Raw genomic sequence first — 19,564 nt, 5'->3', positions numbered from 1 at the left:
GGGGTCTGGAGGTATAAGGAGCAGTGTGATTGGTCTAACAGGTCTCCACGCTTCAAACTCCGCCCCTGTGTTCCACCAGGTGTTTGTATCAGAAGCACCTGGCTGTAATCAGAACAGTGTTTCATGATGTCACATAGTACTTGAAGCTGCAGCACACACTGAGATTTAGGCGTTTTTGACCAGAAAGCTGCAAATGTACCAAGTTTACACTAAATTTTGTACAACTTATTACTATAGTATATATATAACTATAATTACATTTTCTTTCTTTTGTTAAAAAACTCCTACATTTGTAAAACTCTAACCTGAAACAAACGAGACACAAACGGGAAGAACAATGAGTGGAGACTAGCAGGTGCCCCACAACTACAACAGTTAACACAAATAACAACACAAATAACAGGACAAATTCTCCTCCAAAGCCTCCACTCTGCTCCAAACCGTGCGCTTTTACCGACAACAGAAAACAGAAGTGACAGATTGAGCTGAAGATTTGGTCTTTTTTTGGTTTTTATTTGTAAAAAGTCAGATTAAACTCATGATTTACAAGTTTAATCTGTCTTTATGCAGAAAAAGGCGCTGGGAAATGATGCGTGTGTGTATATAAATAGTAGTTTTTGCATGAGCTCCCCCTGCAGGTGGAGTCGTGTGAGTGCAGTTTGGGTCAGATACGTGGAGATACTCAACAGTTTAGAGAGACTTTGCCACGCCCCCTTTTGATGGACAGCACATAAGATTACATTTTGATCACTTCTGTACATTACGTAACATTCTCTACACACTCCGTTGTCGAGTTTCGCCGCCGCAGTCGCCCCGGGGCACTTACCCGTGTGTCCGTCGGTGAAGTGTGCCGTGATCATTTGGTCTTTGCTCTGGTCTGGCAGCTCTTTGTACCATGTGACCTGGACCACCTTCTCGTCGGGACCCGCCTGGTACCGACAGGGCAGTCTGGTCTGAGCGTCTGTGAGGGAGCGGTGAGACGTACGAGGCTGAGACGGCTCCACGAACGCACCACGAACCAACGCCACTGAAGAAGAATGAAGAGACGGGAGATTAGGACAAACAACTCGAACAACCAACATTAGAACAGCAACGTTTAAGACCAGGAGGGACAAATACAAGAGTATTTACTTCTGCGGGGTATTAAAGAGGAGGTATTTACTTCTGCGGGGTATTAAAGAGGAGGTATTTACTTCTGTGGGGTATTAAAGAGGAGGTATTTACTTCTGTGGGGTATTAAAGGGGAGGCATTTACTTCTACGGGGTATTAAAGGGGAGGCATTTACTTCTACGGGGTATTAAAGGGGAGGTATTTACTTCTACGGGGTATTAAAGGGGAGGTATTTACTTCTACGGGGTATTAAAGGGGAGGTATTTACTTCTACGGGGTATTAAAGGGGAGGTATTTACTTCTACGGGGTATTAAAGGGGAGGTATTTACTTCTACGGGGTATTAAAGGGGAGGCATTTACTTCTACGGGGTATTAAAGGGGAGGTATTTACTTCTACGGGGTATTAAAGGGGAGGTATTTACTTCTACGGGGTATTAAAGGGGAGGTATTTACTTCTACGGGGTATTAAAGGGGAGGTATTTACTTCTACGGGGTATTAAAGGGGAGGTATTTACTTCTACGGGGTATTAAAGGGGAGGTATTTACTTCTACGGGGTATTAAAGGGGAGGTATTTACTTCTACGGGGTATTAAAGGGGAGGTATTGCCTCAGTATCCAGATGTTTTTGAGCTGCTTTTTACACCTGACACTTGTTTTATGTTTTTCATTTATTATTGACCAACGTTTGTTTCACTTTTCATAAAATTGTTGATTTAACAGAAAGTTAGAAAATGAATCCCTGAGAAACGACTGATGCTGCGATTTTGGGCTTTACAGAAATAAACTGAATTGAAAAAGACATTTCTGACATATAGTAACAGTAAATTAAATAAAACTGTAAAAAAGAAACATCTTAGTTATAATAAAACATGAAGTCACAAAGACACAAACATGAGCCAAACTAAATGAGCCAGAAACACAAATGTTCAGATCATTTCATGTTGTAAAAGCCAAAGTTAAATCTGTCACTGGACAAAACGTTGGAGTGAAGACGTTTGTCTGCGACGATCAGCCAGACCTGGTCACTCCTGAAGGAGGCGCTAACACTGAAACTGGAAACAGCTTTTGTTTACAGAAATGGGGCCTTAGACACTTATCCTCTAAATACAACTCCATCCTCAGACCCAAAGCAAACAAAGGAAACAAAGAGAACAACAGAGTGAGACAGTAGAGCCCATTTCACAGCAAAGACACTGAAACACCGATAAAACACAAAGAGACGAGACGCTTCATCTCATTTAGACCAGACTGAAACTTTTACACTTTATCAAACGTGATCAAAGCTTCTTCAGCGACGGACGCCAATAAAAGTGTGAAACGTGAGAGCGGAAGAGGCTTGTCCCTCTGAATCCTCCTCTGACCCTGGTCACTCATTCACCAACAGGTCAATGATTAGCCTCAAGTCGATGAACAGAGAAATGTTTGAGATAAAAGAGTGAAAACTGAACCGGGACTAGACCGGGACTAGACCGGGACTAGACCGGGACTAGACCGGGACTAGACCGGGACTAGACCGGGACTAAACCAAGAATTGCCAATCTCTACTAAACTAAAGGTAAAAGGAGCTGTTCACTTTAAAACCACTTGATGACATCACCAGGTGGAATGTTGCATTTTGATCTTTGTAGATGTTACAGACTCATAATAAAGTGCGACTCAAACATGTGAAACAAAACCACTGGAGGAGACAGGAGACAGTCCCACAGGAGCTTTAACATTAACTGAACCACAGGAGTCAAATCTAAAACCTAAACTCTGACCGGTCCAGATGATCAGGTCCAAATTTCCCTTTTCTAAGTGATTTTTTTTAAATGTCCCTGGTTGTTCTGAAATGGATCAGTCCAGGACAGTGAGACACACAGACTCCACAGACAAGGTTTAACAAAGACGTGTTCTGTGGAGGAGCCATTAGACTGAATAAAGACTCTGCTTTAGCATCTTATTAGACCAGGACTTTAAAATGGAACTGGGACAGTTTAAGTCAGAGCTGTTCAGTTCAGATGTTTCTCCATGTTCCACAGTGAAGCTTTAAACAGACGTGTTCAAACTGTTCAGATGTTTCTCCTGTTTCAGTCGTTTCTTCTCGTTGAGCCTCTGAAGTTTTATTTGGACTGATTCATGCTTGAGTTTAATCTTTAATGCACTACTTTCAAGACGCCATTTTACAGTGACACGCCCACAGTGACACGCCCACAGTGACACGCCCACAGTGACACGCCCACAGCATGTGGCGCTTTGTCGTGACGTTTACGGTGACGTCAGCTCACATGGGGAAGTTTCCTAACGCAGGAGTCAGAGGATTTGTTTCTTTTTTTGAAGTGTTTTTAGATGAATATTGTGATTTAAAATGTGTAAAACAGAATGATCCACAGAGATGAGAACCATAGAGACTCAAGCTCAACAGGGTTTACATTAATCGTCTTAGGACAGAAAAAGAACTCGCTTAAAGAAAAAGGCACAATAATGACCTTTTTACTTATGGTTCACCAGAAACAAACAGGAGTTTTCATGATGTTTGTGACTTTGGTGTTGAGACATTTTAGATCATCACAGGGACATTTTAGATCATCACAGGGACAGTTTTTCTGAGACACTTTTGATCGTTTATAGTGATTTTTTTCTCAAGTTATGAACAAAATGTCTTCATCAGCCGAGTTACAGTAAATAACACGTCCGTCTCTCACATGAAAACCACAGACAAGCATCAGCACGAGGAAATACTCAAGTCCTGGGACTAGTCCGGGTCTAGTCCGGGTCTAGTCCGGGTCTAGTCCGGGTCTAGTCCGGGTCTAGTCCGGGTCTAGTCCGGGTCTAGTCCGGGTCTAGTCCGGGTCTAGTCCGGGTCTAGTCCGGGTCTAGTCCGGGTCTAGTCCTGTGTATACGTGTCTTCTGCTGTGTCTCCTCCTTTTGTGTCCTGATCAGATTTTATCTTTGTTTCTATAAAAGAGGCAAACAGTTCAGTAAAACCTGCAGAAAGAGACTCACATGGAACAAAGGAGGAGAGGAGTGAAAGAGGAAGAGAAGAGAAGGAGAGAGAGCAGGAGAGAGCAGGAGAGAGCAGGGGAGAGCAGGGGAGAGCAGGGGAGAGCAGGGGGAGAGAGGGGAGAGGTTTACAGATTTGGACAAAGAGACAAACTCAAGTGAAACAAAGGAGTAGAGGAGAGAGAGGAGTTCTACAGCAGGACTAAACTAGGTCTAAAATAAGTGTAAACCAGGTCTAAACCAGCTCTAAACCAGGTCTAAACCAGGTCTAAACCAGGTCCAAACCAGGTCTATGTCGCATCCAAACCGGGTCTAAACCAGGTCTAAACCAGGTCTATGTCGCGTCTAAACCGGGTCCAAACCAGGTCCAAACCAGGACTAAATATAGAGCACTTCATCAGGACTAGACTATAATTCCCAACAAAACAACAGCACTACATGATTATACAGGGATTAAACCAGGTCTAAAACAGGTCTAACATAGTCCTGGTCTGGTCCTGATTCAGACTCAGACCTGGTGTAATGACACGGTGGAACTCCAGAGTCCGAGAGGAGGACGGACCTGCAGCGTCTGACCTGCGGAGTCTGACCTGCGGCGCCTGACCTGCGGCGTCTGACCTGCACCGTCTGACCTGCCACACGGGACGGGCTTTGTTTTAGTCCACCTGGGCCTGTCCCGCCTCCTTAAATCAAAAATATGTGATTTGTGAATGCTGCGGCTTTAATCGTAATTGATAAATCAGTTTAATCTCATCACGAGTCAAAGGAGGGAGGGGCCAGACCGAGACAAAAACAGGAAGTGCTGAAAGGTTTTGTGATTCAAACAGAAGACAGACAGAAGAATGTCACACGTCCACATTCTCAAACCGCCGCGGGGAACAAACCGATAAAACTCACTGGTCTGCTCCATCACGAGGAGGTGACAGAGGTGCACAAACCAAAACACATATTTCACCGTTTGAACTGGCTTTAAAAAGACGACGATACGACACAGACAGACGAGAAAAGGTTAAACCAGTCCTATTAAGCTTGAGTCTCTATGGTTCTCATCTTTGTTATAATTTACACATTTTAAAATCACAATATTCATCTAAAAACACTTCATAAAACAAACACTGCAGCTGATTAAGTTCATAAACTGCAGTGTCCAGTGGAGCTGACGTCGCCCTAAACGTCGTCACACTAAAGCGCCGCATGCTGTAGCGCCCCCTATGGACAGAGGCACGTCACACTAGAGCAGCACGTTTAAAACATTTGGACCAAAATGACGACGCGACGCAGCAGAATCCTACGAGTATCAACGATTAAGAAAATAAAACTGGAGAAGGAAGTGCGGAGGTCACAGGGGGCGTGGCACAGGGGGCGTGTCACAGGGGGCGTGGCACAGGGGGCGTGGCACAGGGGGCGTGGCACAGTGGAGGTGAAAACAGGGATTTATCGAAAAAAATGGCGTCTTGAAAATAGTGAATTAAAGATTAAACTCAAACATGAATCAGTCCAAATAAAACTTCAGACTCAACAAGAAGAAACAACTGAAACATTAGAAACATCTGAACTCAACAGTTTGTGTGTCTGATTTAAGCACAGACGTGATTTGCTCATTACTAAACCCATAAACGTTAGACTCTCCTCTCCTTCAGCTCACACACGTTAGTCGCGTGTGTGTGTGTGTGTGTGTGTTGTGTTACTCATCTACGTCACAAAGTTCTATTCTCCTCTTGGATCAACAACAGTTTTAAAAATATAAATATAGAGGCATTAGTTTAGGTTTGTGTCTGCTGACATCTAAAGAACCTTTTTGTTCACCTTTTGTTCAGGTGTCAGTGTCGTTCCTCAGGTGAGACGCCTCAGACACAAACTGCTCATTATCTCATTGTCTCTCACAAAAACAAATATAAAGTCTGATGGAAACGGCACATCACACTTCACCAAAACACACACACTTCACCAAAACACACACTTCACCAAAACACACACACTTCACCAAAACACACACACTTCACCAAAACACACACACTTCACCAAAACACACACACTTCACCAAAACGCACACTTCACCAAAACACACACTTCACCAAAACACACTCAGAGTCTGGTGTTTTTTTGTAGTTTATAGCTTCACTTCCTGGTTGGACTCGGGCTGTAGACATCACGACCTACACAGAACAGACAGGTAATACCAAAACTGTTACCTAGCAACCATATGATCACATGACCGCACGCACACACAGACACATGCACACACACACCCCGACGCACACACGCACACACACACTGGGGCGAGGGGGTAAGTGTCTTGTCTTCATCTGTGGAGCTGGAATTGAAAGAACAGATTTATTTTGTTCACTGAAGCTCGTGTCCTTCAGTCGTTTCAGGTTTGATCCAGAATAAAAGAAACTTTAAAGTCACTGGACACAGCTGTGAGTGAAAGTGACACACTGTTCTTTATTCTGTCTCTATGGAAATGTTCCTTTGTCTATAATGTTCCACAGTGTAGAATAAAACTCATCTATCTCCAGAAGAATGTTCTGAAGTGTGGCTTTAACTGTTTCCATGAAATCCTGCAGGTGATTATATTATATACACCCCCCCCCCACACACACACACACACACACACACACACAGTGAGGCTGGAATTGAACAAATCACTTTCATTTTCTCGCCGTGTCACGCGATGCCAGTTCAGACACTTTAATCACACGAGGCTCATCTCTGAAGCGTGTGCAGCTTCACCACATCGAGTTTCAGTTTGAGACAAAAGTGTCAAAAGAGTCAACGACAGGAAACGAGGATCTGAGGGTCAGACCTTTATCTGCACATGGAACAAACTCAGAGAAACATCACTGCAGAAGAAGAAGGACGATAAATACAGGAAAAATAAATCGATTAAAACAAACGCCACAAACACGACCGAGAACGAGAACAAGACTGACAACAAGACCGAGACCGAGACTGAGACCGAGACCAAGACCAGGACCAGGATCACGCTGTGTCCAGATTCAGGGCCTCAAAATTCTATAATAACTCAAACAGAAGAGTAAAGCTCATTTATTCTGTGACCAAACATGGGACATAAAGGACAAGTTTGTTATAATTTGGTGTTTTGCTTCTCAAGATGTTTATTCATCAGAAACCAGAGTCTTAGTCCTGAAAACTAAACTAAAACACGTCTATGATCTGAACAGTCACTAAACCCCAGAGCTAGTGCAGCCTCTGCAGCTCAGGGACAGACTCTGGACATGAGGCCTGTCCATAAACACACACCTGTAAAGTGTCTCTGGACACACGTCTGTCCATAAACTGTCCACGCTCCAGGTCCAGGGGCGGAGCTCTGACACGTGAACAACTGACGTCAGCTCAACATCACGAATATTTACTCAAGAAAATCTAAATCTAAATCAAACCTGAATCTCATGAGGCTGATCAACGAATCACAGACACTGAGTCTTCAAAGTTTGTGACGCTGAGACGAGGCTAAAGTTAAAGCTAAAGCTAGCACTAGCATAAACACTAAACTAATTCCAGTTTATCATAATTTTTTTGTATTTATTTCATTTCTCTGCTCCTCTGCTGTTTTAGCCTCTTTATTTAACACCTGGTGCAGCTGATAGTCACATTAAACAAACACTGGAGCGACGAGAAACAGGGACACGGCCGTTTTGTGAATCAGCTCAGTGTGTGACAGGGGCCCCAGAGTGTGTGACCGGGGCCCCAGAGTGTGTGACAGGGGCCCCAGAGTGTGCGACCGGGGCCCCAGAGTGTGCGACCGGGGCCCCAGAGTGTGTGACCGGGGCCCCAGAGTGTGTGACCGGGGCCCCAGAGTGTGTGACCGGGGCCCCAGAGTGTGCGACCGGGGCCCCTGAGTCTGTGTAAACCTGACTTTAGAACAAACTGAAGCGGATTTAAAACAGTTTAAACTCAACAGTGAAAAGAAAAAGAACTAAAAAAAAAAAAAATACACGAAGACCTAAAATAAAACACGACCTTTGACCTGGAAAAACGAGGCACCGCGAGGGACAAAATAAAGAACAAACACAATCAAGAAACTAAAAGATGAAGAACAACACGAGAGAAACGAGCCTCAAACGTTTAACCAGAAACACTCGGACATAAAAGTTTAAAGTTTGTGAAGCGGAGACAAACTCACCGTGAAACAGAAGCAGGAGAAACGATTTCACTTTAATCCTGAACAAATCCATCGTCGAAACGAATCTAGACTCGGCTCCCTCTGGACTCGCGGCTCCCTCTGGACTCGCGGCTCCCTCTGGACTCACGGCTCCTTTAACACCTCCGCGCGCGTCTCATGGTTTAAAGTTCAAAGTTTCAGGGAAAGTTCGTCTCAAAATCTCAGTCAAACCAAAGAAACTTCAGTCCGCGATCCCAGAGTGAGCCACGCGCTAAAAAAACGCGCATCTACAGAAAACAAAACCCGAGAAATGCGCAAATGTGTCAAAAAAAACTAAAGTGACACGTCCGTAGTCCCCGCAGGACACGAGCAGACTGCACGCGCGCAGGTGAACACTGACACCTGTGACTCAAGCCCCGCCCCCTGACATCTGTGACTGAAGCCCCGCCCCCTGCGCAGGTGTCTTTATGCTGCTATTTTCAAACAGAAGAGCCTCTGTTTACAGTTTGACACGTGGAGAAGCACAAGTCTGAAACAGACAGAAAATACACCAAGCTAACAAAGCTACATAAGGAAAACGCTAATGCTAACATGGAAATACACAAGGAAGAGGGTAATGCTAATAAATGACTACAAAAGGACAAGGCTAATGCTAACAAGTGACTATAAAAAGACAAGGCAAATGCTAACAGATGACTACAAAAGGACAAGGCTAATGCTAGCAAATGAATACAAAAGGACTAGGCTAATGCTAAGAAGTGAATACAAAAGGACAAAGCTAATGCTAACAGGCCTGTAATGCAGTCCCATTTCAACCACATCTGTCATGTAGGTCTATTTTACATGTCCTACAGATCCATGTCAGGTAAGATCAAGTATTAAACTCGTATTTAATCACATTTACAACAACCATAGGCGATGAAACACGAGCCTACACGAGCCTACTGCGCAGCCTGAGTCAAACACGAGCCTACACGAGCCTACAGGGCAGCCTGAGTCAAAGTCTCTGTGTACAAAAACAGTGACATTAGTAAAACTTATTTATTTAACCGATTTATATGCATGGAAGTCAGATCTGTGGAGAGGCGACACAACTTAGAGTAAGAATGCATGTTTTACACACTATGTTTTGGCATTTAAAGAAGTACTACTACTACTACTACTACTACTACTACTACTACTAGTACATCGCATGTTTTAGCCAGCGAAGTTCCACAGTGCAGCTTTAAATATATCTCTGATTTTCCTGTTGAAAAACAAAACAAAATAAATGACACACCTTTTTAAAATAAACTGTGCTGCGTGAGGCCAGAAAAAACAACAGAGCTGTCAATCAAAACACACGAGCCAATCAGACGCCACAGAAACACCATGATGCATGTTCTCCTTAAACTACAGCAACACCATGTGCATGTTCTCCTTAAACTACAGTGATACGATGCATGTTCTCCTTAAATGAGTTTGTGAAAACATGTCCAATATGCAAATGAGTGACAGTTGGTCGTTAAAGTATTGTTGTTCTGCTCATGTCCTGGGGCAAAACAGGGTGAGCCGCTGTAGTGAGACCCATTATTACCCCACACAAAGCAGAGTGATGCCCCCTGGTGGTACAAACACAAACTGAGCCTTCCATAATCTGAGATCAGGAAACATGAAGCAGCAGCAGAACTACTACTACTACTACTAATACTACTAATACTACTACTACTACTACTGCTACTACTACTACTACTAATACTACTAATACTACTAATACTACCACTACTACTACTACTACAAGGCATGGCGAGTTTATTTGTACAGCACAATTCCTACAAAGTAATTAAAAGTGTTTTACGGAATAAGAAATACATTAAAATCTCAACACAACAGATCAGAACATAAATAATCATCATAAAAGTGACATTAAAAGAGAAAAGTGCAGAATAAAACTCACAGCAACAAAACAGAACTGAGAATTTAAACACGTCACAGTCCAGGCCTGAGTCACATCTACAGGAAGAAAGAGTCAGGACTAAACCAGGACTAGACCAGGACTAGACCAGGACTAAACCAGGACTAAACCAGGACTAGACCAGGACTAAACCAGGACTGAACCAGGACTAAACCAGGACTGAACCAGGACTGAACCAGGACTAAACCAGGACTGAACCAGGACTGAACCAGGACTGAACCAGGACTGAACCAGGACTGAACCAGGACTAGACCAGGACTGAACCAGGTCTGAACCAGGACTGAACCAGGACTAAACCAGGACTGGACCAGGACTGAACCAGGACTGAACCAGGACTAAACCAGGACTAAACCAGGACTGAACCAGGACTAAACCAGGACTGAACCAGGACTAGACCAGGACTGAACCAGGACTGAATCAGGTCTTCATCAGGAGGCCGGTCCCTGAAGTCCTCCTCGTGTGAGATGGTTCTTGTGGCTCATGTGGGAGATGTTCTTTGGTGCTGGTCCATGGAGAGACTTGTTCACACTGAGCTGCTTTAAAGTCTCTGAGCCACAGGAGCCACAGGAGCCACAGGACACATGTGTGAAGTACTTCCTGGTTCTAGTCCTGACCCGAGCAGCAGTGTTCTGGATGTTCTGGATGTTCTGGATGTTCTGGATGTTCTGGATGTTCTGGATGTTCTGTTCTGTGGCTCGTTTGGAGAGTCCAGTGATCAGGACATTACAGTCGTCTAATCTACTGGACACAAACACAGGATAAGTCTCTGAGTCTGGTTTTGACAGTTTACCTTTGATTTTTGATGTTTTTAGATGTAAAAAGCTGCAGATGTTATTGATTTGATGTGGCTGTTAAAGTTCAAGTCTGAGTCCATTATTACCTCTAGATTTCTCTCCTGAGTTGTTTTAGAGACACTGGAGGTGACACTGACACTTTCTCTGTGTTTCTCTTGAGTCTTGTCTGAGTTTATCTGGACAAAGTTGTTTTTCCTCCACACACTGATCTGTTGAATCCACTGGTCCATATTCACCTGCTTCTATCATTAAATTAGTAAAACTGTGCTGTTTGTGATGACTGTGTTTATTTCTTTGTCTTTGTGAAATGAAAGTGAGTGACAGATTAGAGGAGGCGCCACATTCACTGTCTTTATTTTTGTGACATGTTTGGACTGTTTCCTGTTTGTTTTCTTATCTGACGCCATGTTTGGACGTCCTGTTTCTTTGCTTATCTGAGACAAAGTTTGGATTTCCTGTTCCTGTCTTTATCTGACAGAAAGTGTGACCTCTGACCTTTTTCACACGTACAAACTGTGACCACATTGTTCCATTTGCCCCAAGCTTTTATTTATAACTACATGCATTCATTTAGTGCTTCTTACATTGCACTGGCTTCAAAACACGAGAAAACATGAAGAAACCTCCACAAATTAAACTAAAGATAAAATATTAGTGGCACAATCGATGTTAGTCTGAAAAAATACGTTTGCAGCAAAAGGTGACGTGTTCATCTGGGTCCAAATCATCAAAGTGAATGAAAAAAAAACTGAAAATGATTCATTTACATTTTGAACGACCCACATGACTCTGGTCTGTTCTGATGTTGTTTCCTCGTCACACACAGACCTGGAGTTGTGTTTTGTTTCATTCTCACATGTTTAACACACAAACCTGCAGATTTATAACTGAAAACGCTCTGTTCCACCTTGTGATGTCATCATGTGGTGATACAGGAAGTGCTCCACTGTGTTTTTAAACTCCACATTTCTAGAATCATTTGGATCATTTCAGCTCTGGAATTGAAAAAAATCTCTTCTGAACTAAAGGTAAAAGGAGCTGTTCACTAAAACGACCACTTGATGACATCACAAGGTGGAACGTCGCATTTTGAGCTTTGTAGATGTTACAGACTAATAATAAAGTGACTCAAACATGTGAATGAAACAAAACACAACTCCTGATGTTTTAACAGTAAAAACAGTATTATAACATGTCACTGCAGTACAGTTTTGTGTGACAGGAGCTTTAATCATAAAAAGTCGATGCACAGGCCGGAATTGAACTTCACACTTCTGTTGAACACTGAAGCACGTTCTGAAGCACTTCTTCCTCTCACTAACATTATAAACAGATAAAACAGACAGAAGAGAAGCGCTGAAGCAGGCTGTTTCACACGATGGGCGTCTTGTCCACGCGGATGGTCTCGTACGTGTCGGTGTTAGGCGAAGTCAGACCCTAAAACACAACCACAGTGTGAAAGTATCGCCCAACACGACGGAGCCAAAAGTGGAGCTGTGCCTCAGGGAACCACAGAACAGTTTGTGTCAATAAAAGTTCAAACATTTTCTGAGCGACATCGATGATTATGTCCAAACAGGATATCGACTGAAACAATATTTGTAAACCGATATCTGATCCAAGTGTTTCAGTATCTACTTCTAGTTCTAACCTGGTCAGCAGGAGGACTTGTCTTCTGTTTGGGTTCTTATTCTGCCTAAGTCCTTGTTTTACTTTAACAGTTCAGATTTCAGTGTCTCAAATGCTCCTGGATGTTTCTAATGTCACTAAACTGAAGTGTGATGGTGAATCTCTCTCTCCTGTGACATTCAAATACATTTATCTCTATCGTGTCGTGTCTTTAATGTGATTCTGCTGCTTCTTTGAGGTTTCACTTCACTGTGGTTGGTTGGTTCCACCTGTCACTCATTTCATATTGTCTGTATTTATCACCCACCCCTAAATATTCAGAAGACAGAGGAGGCTTTACCATGCGGAGCGGCGTACACTGCCCCCTGGTGGTCGCGAGCCTTTTTAAAGAGCTTTTTAATGACAACAGAGAGATGTCTCACCGCATAGATGCCTCCCTCAGGGGCCTGCTTCTGCAAAGTGTGGACACAAACACACAGGAACCTTAGACACCGGGACGCTCACAGAGGTCACAGAGGTCACAGAGGTCACAGAGGTCACATGACACACAGAGGTCACATGACACAGTCAGTAGGACGTGGGGTTTACAGGTGAAACCAGACGTTTACACACACTATATAAAAAGACACATTTGCTTTATCCTCTTTGTCCGACATGAATCAGACTGAACTTTTCCTGGTTTATGTCAGTTTGGATTAATAAAGTTATTTCTATTTGTTAAATGTCAGAATAATGAGAGAAGGATTCTTAGACAATTTTTTATAACTTTCTTCAAAGTCAGAAGTTTACACACATTTCATTAGTATTTGTCCCATTGTCTTTAAACTGTGTGACTTGGGTCAAATGTTTTGATTTCCTTCCACAAACTTCTCACAATAGTTGTCTGGAGTTTTGTCCCATTCGTCCAGACAGAACTGGTGTAACTGAGTCCAGTTTGTGTCCGTCTCACTCGCACAGGCCTTTTCAGGTCTGTTCATACATTTTCAACAGGACTGAGATCAGGACTTTGTGATGGACACTCCAGAACATTGACTTTGTTATCCTTAAGTCACTTTGTTATCCTTAAACCTCTTTGTTATCCTTAAGCCTCTTTGTTATCCTTAAGCCTCTTTGTTATCCTTAAGCCTCTTTGTTATCCTTAAGCCTCTTCTTCCTGCAGAGTGTCCTTTTTTCTGTGTCTTTTGGAGTCATGTCTTCTTCCTGCAGAGTGTCCTTTTTTCTGTGTCTTTTGGAGTCATGTCTTCTTCCTGCAGAGTGTCCTTTCAGTCCATGTCCTCAGTCCTCGTTTCACTGTGGATAATGACACACTCTTACAGCTTCAGCAGCTTCTTCTCCAGGTCTTTTTCTTTTGTTCTTGTGTTGATCATTTCAGACCAAAGCTCGTTCGTCTCTGGGACACGTGTCCTTCCTGAGCGGTGTGACGCTGGACAGTCCCATGGTCTTTATACTCGTGTTTAATTGAACAGATGAACGTGGCTCCTTCAGGAGGAAACTGCACCGAGGATGAACCAGACTTGAGCAGGTCCACAGTTCACTTCATGATATTTTGGCTGATTTATTTTGACTTTCTCATGATGTTACACAAAGAAGCAGAGTGTTTCAGGTGAGCTTCAGACACATCCACAGGTTTGTCTCTAATGAACTCAAATGTGTCAATAAACCAATCAGAAGCTTCTAAAGACATGACATCATCATCTGAGTTTTACTAAATTGTTTAAAGTATAAAAAGTATTAAAGTCATAATAATCTCACTGTGTGTAAACTTCCAATTTAAGTAGTAAAAATCCTCCTCATTATTCTGACATTTAACAAATAGAAATAATTTTGTTAATCCAAATTGACCTAAAACAGAAAAAGTTTAGTCTGATTTCATGTCAGACAGAGAGAAAAAAGTGTGTGTTGTTTAATAAAGTGTATATAACTCCTGGTTTCAGCTGTATTACCACTGTAAGTGTATATTTAGATGATTTTATTGCATATTTCTGTTCTTATGATGTTGTTGAACTTTGTGTTACAACACTGGAATTTCCCCATTGGGACAAATAAGAGTTATTTGTTATTTTCTTATCTAAAAGATGAATGTTTTCAAATGGAAAGTATGTGTTTACTGTGAGCTGCGTGAGAGGAAGAGGAAGAGTGTGACACGAAACTCACTGGAAACAGTGACAGTGTGTGTGTGTGTGGGGGTGCACTTGTGTGTGTATATATATATATATATATATATATATATATATCACATATATATATGTGTGTGTGTGTTTGCATGTGTTTGCATGTGGGGGTGTTTGGGTGTGTGTGTGTTGTGTTTTACCTGAGTGCAGGTGGCTTCTTTCTTTCGGGTTTGAATCTGTCACAAAAACATTAAAAACATTAAAAACATTAAAACAGCTCAATATTAAACACTCATAATCTGCCAGACAGTTGTGTTTCTCTGATTCTGCACAAATCCTCCATGTTTTTCACTCTGTCATATTTTTGTCTGTATTTGTTTTGATATGGACGGTCCATGTGTGTCTCTGATTGGCTAATCCACTTGTCAATCACGTCCGTCTGAACTCTGGGAGATTCTCCAGACTCACGTCCTCAGAGTGTGCAAAAGTGTGTGTAAAAGTGTGTGTAAAAGTGTGTGTAAAAGTGTGTGTGGATCCAGGTCACAGTGTTTGTACTGGACAAATACAAAGAAAAAATGTTCAGATGTCTCATTAGTGATGTGTGTTTCTTTAAATAAGCCGTCCAGTGTTGGACACAGTGGACACAGTGGACACACTGGACACACTGGACACAGTGGACACACTGGACACAGTGGACACACTGGACACACTGGACACACTGGACACAGTGGACACACTGGACACAGTGGACACACTGGACACACTGGACACACTGGACACAGTGGACACACTGACGTAACTCACACTCAGAGGTTTAAAGATGGTGACAGTTTCGAGATCCTCAAAATGGAGACTAAAAATGAACAAACTTGTTCCTGTTTTAAAATGTTTGTCACAGTTTGTGTCACTGCTGCTGAAATGGACATTATTTACATTTAATAGTTTTAGTGTCATGGGGACATTTGGACAGTAGTTTTAGTATAACGGGGACATTTGGACAGTAGTTTTAGTATAACGGGGACATTTGGACAGTAGTTTTAGTATAACGGGGACATTTGGACAGTAGTTTTAGTATAACGAGGACTCAACTCAAATTCACAGAATTTAAAAAAAATTTAAAACTGGGACTAAGTCTCGACCAAACTAAATATTTATTGAAAAATTCTAAAAACATCAGTGTTTTTCTGAAGAGGATTAAATCTGAGGCGACAGGAGCCGGGGCTGGGGCAAAGCATTCTGGGATTGGTAGTATTAGCGGTGCGTGCTCTGGCGCGGCGGGGGAGCGGCTCTAACACGTTTGATATGATCTCATGGGCCAAATATCATTATATCGAGGGCCAAACTTGGCCCGTTCGCCTGAGTCTGATGTGTCTGGACTAAAACATTTAACTGACTGAAAATGTTTGAAACTCTGAACAGTTTATGGTTTATTTTCTGTTTATTTTCTGTTTTATTTTTAAATGCTTTTCTTTTGAATGATGCGTCTCTTTGGTGGTAAATGCACAGCTCAAAAAAAGAAGAATCATTTCCTGTGGTTTTGATGAAGCTGTGAGTTCCTGTTACCAGAAAATACTTTGAGCTTTTGGTCAAAGAAACAGAACAGCCCCACTGTGTGCACAGGACTGTGTGAAGAGGACTGTGTGCACAGGACTGTGTGACCAGGACTGTGTGCACAGGACTGTGTGACCAGGACTGTGTGAAGAGGACTGTGTGAAGAGGACTGTGTGACCAGGACTGTGTGAAGAGGACTGTGTGAACAGGACTGTGTGACCAGGACTGCGTGCACAGGACTGTGTGCACAGGACTGTGTGAAGAGGACTGTGTGAACAGGACTGTGTGAAGAGGACTGTGTGAACAGGACTGTGTGACCAGGACTGTGTGAAGAGGACTGTGTGAACAGGACTGTGTGACCAGGACTGTGTGAACATGTTGGATTTTGTGTTTTAGTTAAAGTTTCCTCCTCACTTTGAGCCGATGGATCTGACTGAAACAGTAAGAAATAAAAAAGAGCTCTGTGTTCAGATGATGGGGAGGGTCAGAGGTCAGGGTCAGGGGTTAGGGTTTAGTTGTTAGGTGTTAGGTGTTAGGGGTCAGGGGTCAGGGGTGTTATATGTTGATGTAAAATGTTCTTTTGGAGCCAGAGCAGGTTCTTTGTGTTTCTTTGTTGAGCTCCATAATCTGATTCTCCAGAAACAAGACGATAAATGAGATTTTTGACGTGTTTGTTGAAAATAGTCTGAAATTATGTTTCAAAATCTGATTATAATCTGATTTCTGGAGTAATTAGATTACTAAAGTGTCAGATACACAGTTGTATGTGATGTGTGTGATGGGCCTGTGCAGGTTTAGACACATGTACTGTGTGTACATGTACTGTGTGTACATGTACTGTGTGTACATGTACTGTGTGTACATGTACTGTGTGTGTACATGTACTGTGTGTACATGTACTGTGTGTACATGTACTGTGTGTACATGTACTGTGTGTACATGTACTGTGTGTGTACATGTACTGTGTGTACATGTACTGTGTGTACATGTACTGTGTGTACATGTACTGTGTGTACATGTACTGTGTGTGTACATGTACTGTGTGTACATGTACTGCGTGTATGAAGTATCCTCACCCTCAGTCTGCAGTACATCACTGTCAGGATGAGTCCGTACAGGAGGAGGATCCCGTCCAGAATGTAACAGTAATTCATTTCAACGAGCATCTGAGAAATAAAGACGTGAAAAAGGTTCATATGTGCACGTCCTGGTTTAGACCCGGTTTAGACCTGGTTTAGTCCCGGTTTAGTCCTGGTTTAGTCCCGGTTTAGTCCTGGTTTAGTCCCGGTTTAGACCCGGTTTAGTCCTGGTTTAGTCCCGGTTTAGACCCGGTTTAGTCCTGGTTTAGTCCCGGTTTAGACCCGGTTTAGACCCCTAACGTCTCTGTGCTACACCTTAACACTTAAAACATTTTTTCTGGAGACGAGACACGACCTGATCAAGATACACGTCAGATCTGTGCAGCGGCGCACTGCAACACTCACACACACAACATGTGTTAACACTTTAATAAAGAGCCAGACTTTAAAAACAGACAAAAACAGATAATAATAATAATAATAATAATAATAATAATAATAATAATAATAATGTCACTTATTCAGAGATTTTCTTTAATATTTTACTGGTGAATTTGCTCTAATTTTATATTAATCACACTTTTGTCCAGTTCATCTGTAACTTCCTTTAAAGCTGCACTGTGTAACTTTTATGGCGGCCGATGAGTTCACCTCTGTGTAACTTGTATCTTGATGTTTTTATGCCTGGAATGTTCCGCAGTATGGCATTAAACTTATCTTTTGTGCATTTATTAAATTACAGGAGTTTGTATTGACCTGTAAGTTTAAAGCCGAACTGTGGGACATTCAAGGCAAAGAAACGGCATCGCTATGGAAACAAGTAAAGCGTCCCTGTAAAGTTACACAGTGTGTCTTTATAAATACAAAATAAACTCATAAAGTCCCGTTTACCTCGAGTCCGGGCACAGGCAGCAGATGATGTCGACAGTTTCAAGGGTGAAGATCTTCTGAGGAAACAGGAAGTGGTGGCTCTTTGTCCAAAGTGCACTTCCTCTAAATATGACACTGCCCACAAAGACAGACACTTTAAACATGTTACGTGTCTGCACCAAACACAGACACTTTAAACATGTTACACGTCTGCACCAAACAGACACTTTAAACATGTTACATGTCTGCACCAAACAGACACAGACACTTTAAACATGTTACACGTCTGCACCAAACAGACACTTTAAACATGTTAAAAACACGTCTGCACCAAACAGACACAGACACTTTTGTTTTTCTGATTCGTTTATGTTCAACAGTTTCTTAAAACTAGAGGCAAAGAGAAAAAAAAACAAAAACTGCTCAAGTAAAAACAACATGAGTCGTCCAAGAAGTGATGCAAGAAAAGCAAAAAGTATCTGGGAAAAGTACTCGAGTAAGAGTGACTTCAAGAGTAACTGTCGAATTTACAGAGACACAAAAATGATCCAAACTAAATCTGAACAAACACAAATGTTCAGATCATTTCATTTTGTTAAAGCTCCAGACACTTTAGACTCACAGAGAGAAGAGGAACTGCACTTTTACTACAGTAACACGACTGGTACTTCAGAGGAACTGCACTTTTACTACAGTAACACGACTGGTACTTCAGAGGAACTGCACTTTTACTACAGTAACACGACTGGTACTTCAGAGGAACTGCACTTTTACTACAGTAACACGACTGGTACTTCAGAGGAACTGCACTTTTACTACAGTAACACGACTGGTACTTTAGTACAAGTATTTGTCAAGTGGAGTAAATGTATGCCGACAGAAAAGTACTTGGAAAAGTACAGTTTCTTTAAAAAGTCTCTTGAGTAAATTAAGTGTAACTTCTCCTGAGCCAAGTTGAGTCCAGATGTCGACCTGCTCTGGTCCTGTTCTGGTCCTGCTCTGGTCCTGCTCTGGTCCTGTTCTGGTCCTGCTCTGGTCCTGCTCTGGTCCTGCTCTGGTCCTGTTCTGGTCCTGCTCTGGTCCTGTTCTGGTCCTGCTCTGGTCCTGCTCTGGTCCTGTTCTGGTCCTGCTCTGGTCCTGCTCTGGTCCTGTTCTGGTCCTGCTCTGGTCCTGCTCTGGTCCTGCTCTGGTCCTGTTCTGGTCCTGCTCTGGTCCTGTTCTGGTCCTGCTCTGGTCCTGCTCTGGTCCTGCTCTGGTCCTGTTCTGGTCCTGCTCTGGTCCTGCTCTGGTCCTGCTCTGTTCTGGTCCTGTTCTGGTCCTGCTCTGGTCCTGCTCTGGTCCAGTCCTGGTTTAGTT

General features: G+C 42.6%; 2 protein-coding genes across 2 annotated transcripts in view; both read right to left on the bottom strand.

Annotated features, from left to right (window-relative positions):
- The window catches only part of nectin4b (nectin cell adhesion molecule 4b), a 28,219-nt gene extending 19,623 nt beyond the window's left edge, over positions 1 to 8,596 (bottom strand). The window contains exons 1-2 of the mRNA XM_033983074.2: positions 8,242 to 8,596; positions 827 to 1,027 (exon numbers count right to left, since the gene is read on the bottom strand). Coding sequence (XP_033838965.1) covers positions 827 to 1,027; positions 8,242 to 8,293 — 253 coding nt within the window. The 5' untranslated portion in view covers positions 8,294 to 8,596. The remainder of the gene's footprint in view (positions 1 to 826; positions 1,028 to 8,241) is intronic.
- Positions 8,597 to 11,497: 2,901 nt separating this feature from the next.
- fcer1gl (Fc receptor, IgE, high affinity I, gamma polypeptide like) lies at positions 11,498 to 18,287 on the bottom strand. Its single transcript, XM_033982718.2, has 5 exons — positions 18,230 to 18,287; positions 17,336 to 17,425; positions 14,909 to 14,944; positions 12,938 to 13,049; positions 11,498 to 12,405 (listed from the first exon to the last, which is right to left on the bottom strand). The coding sequence occupies exons 2-5, from the start codon at positions 17,423 to 17,425 to the stop codon at positions 12,389 to 12,391; spliced, it is 255 nt and encodes an 84-aa protein (XP_033838609.1). The 5' UTR covers positions 18,230 to 18,287; the 3' UTR covers positions 11,498 to 12,388.
- Between the last annotated feature and the right edge of the window lie 1,277 nt (positions 18,288 to 19,564).

Source organism: Periophthalmus magnuspinnatus, chromosome 17 (assembly GCF_009829125.3).
Source record: "Periophthalmus magnuspinnatus isolate fPerMag1 chromosome 17, fPerMag1.2.pri, whole genome shotgun sequence".
Taxonomy (NCBI): domain Eukaryota; kingdom Metazoa; phylum Chordata; class Actinopteri; order Gobiiformes; family Gobiidae; genus Periophthalmus; species Periophthalmus magnuspinnatus.
This window is presented reverse-complemented; position numbering and strand designations above follow the sequence as displayed.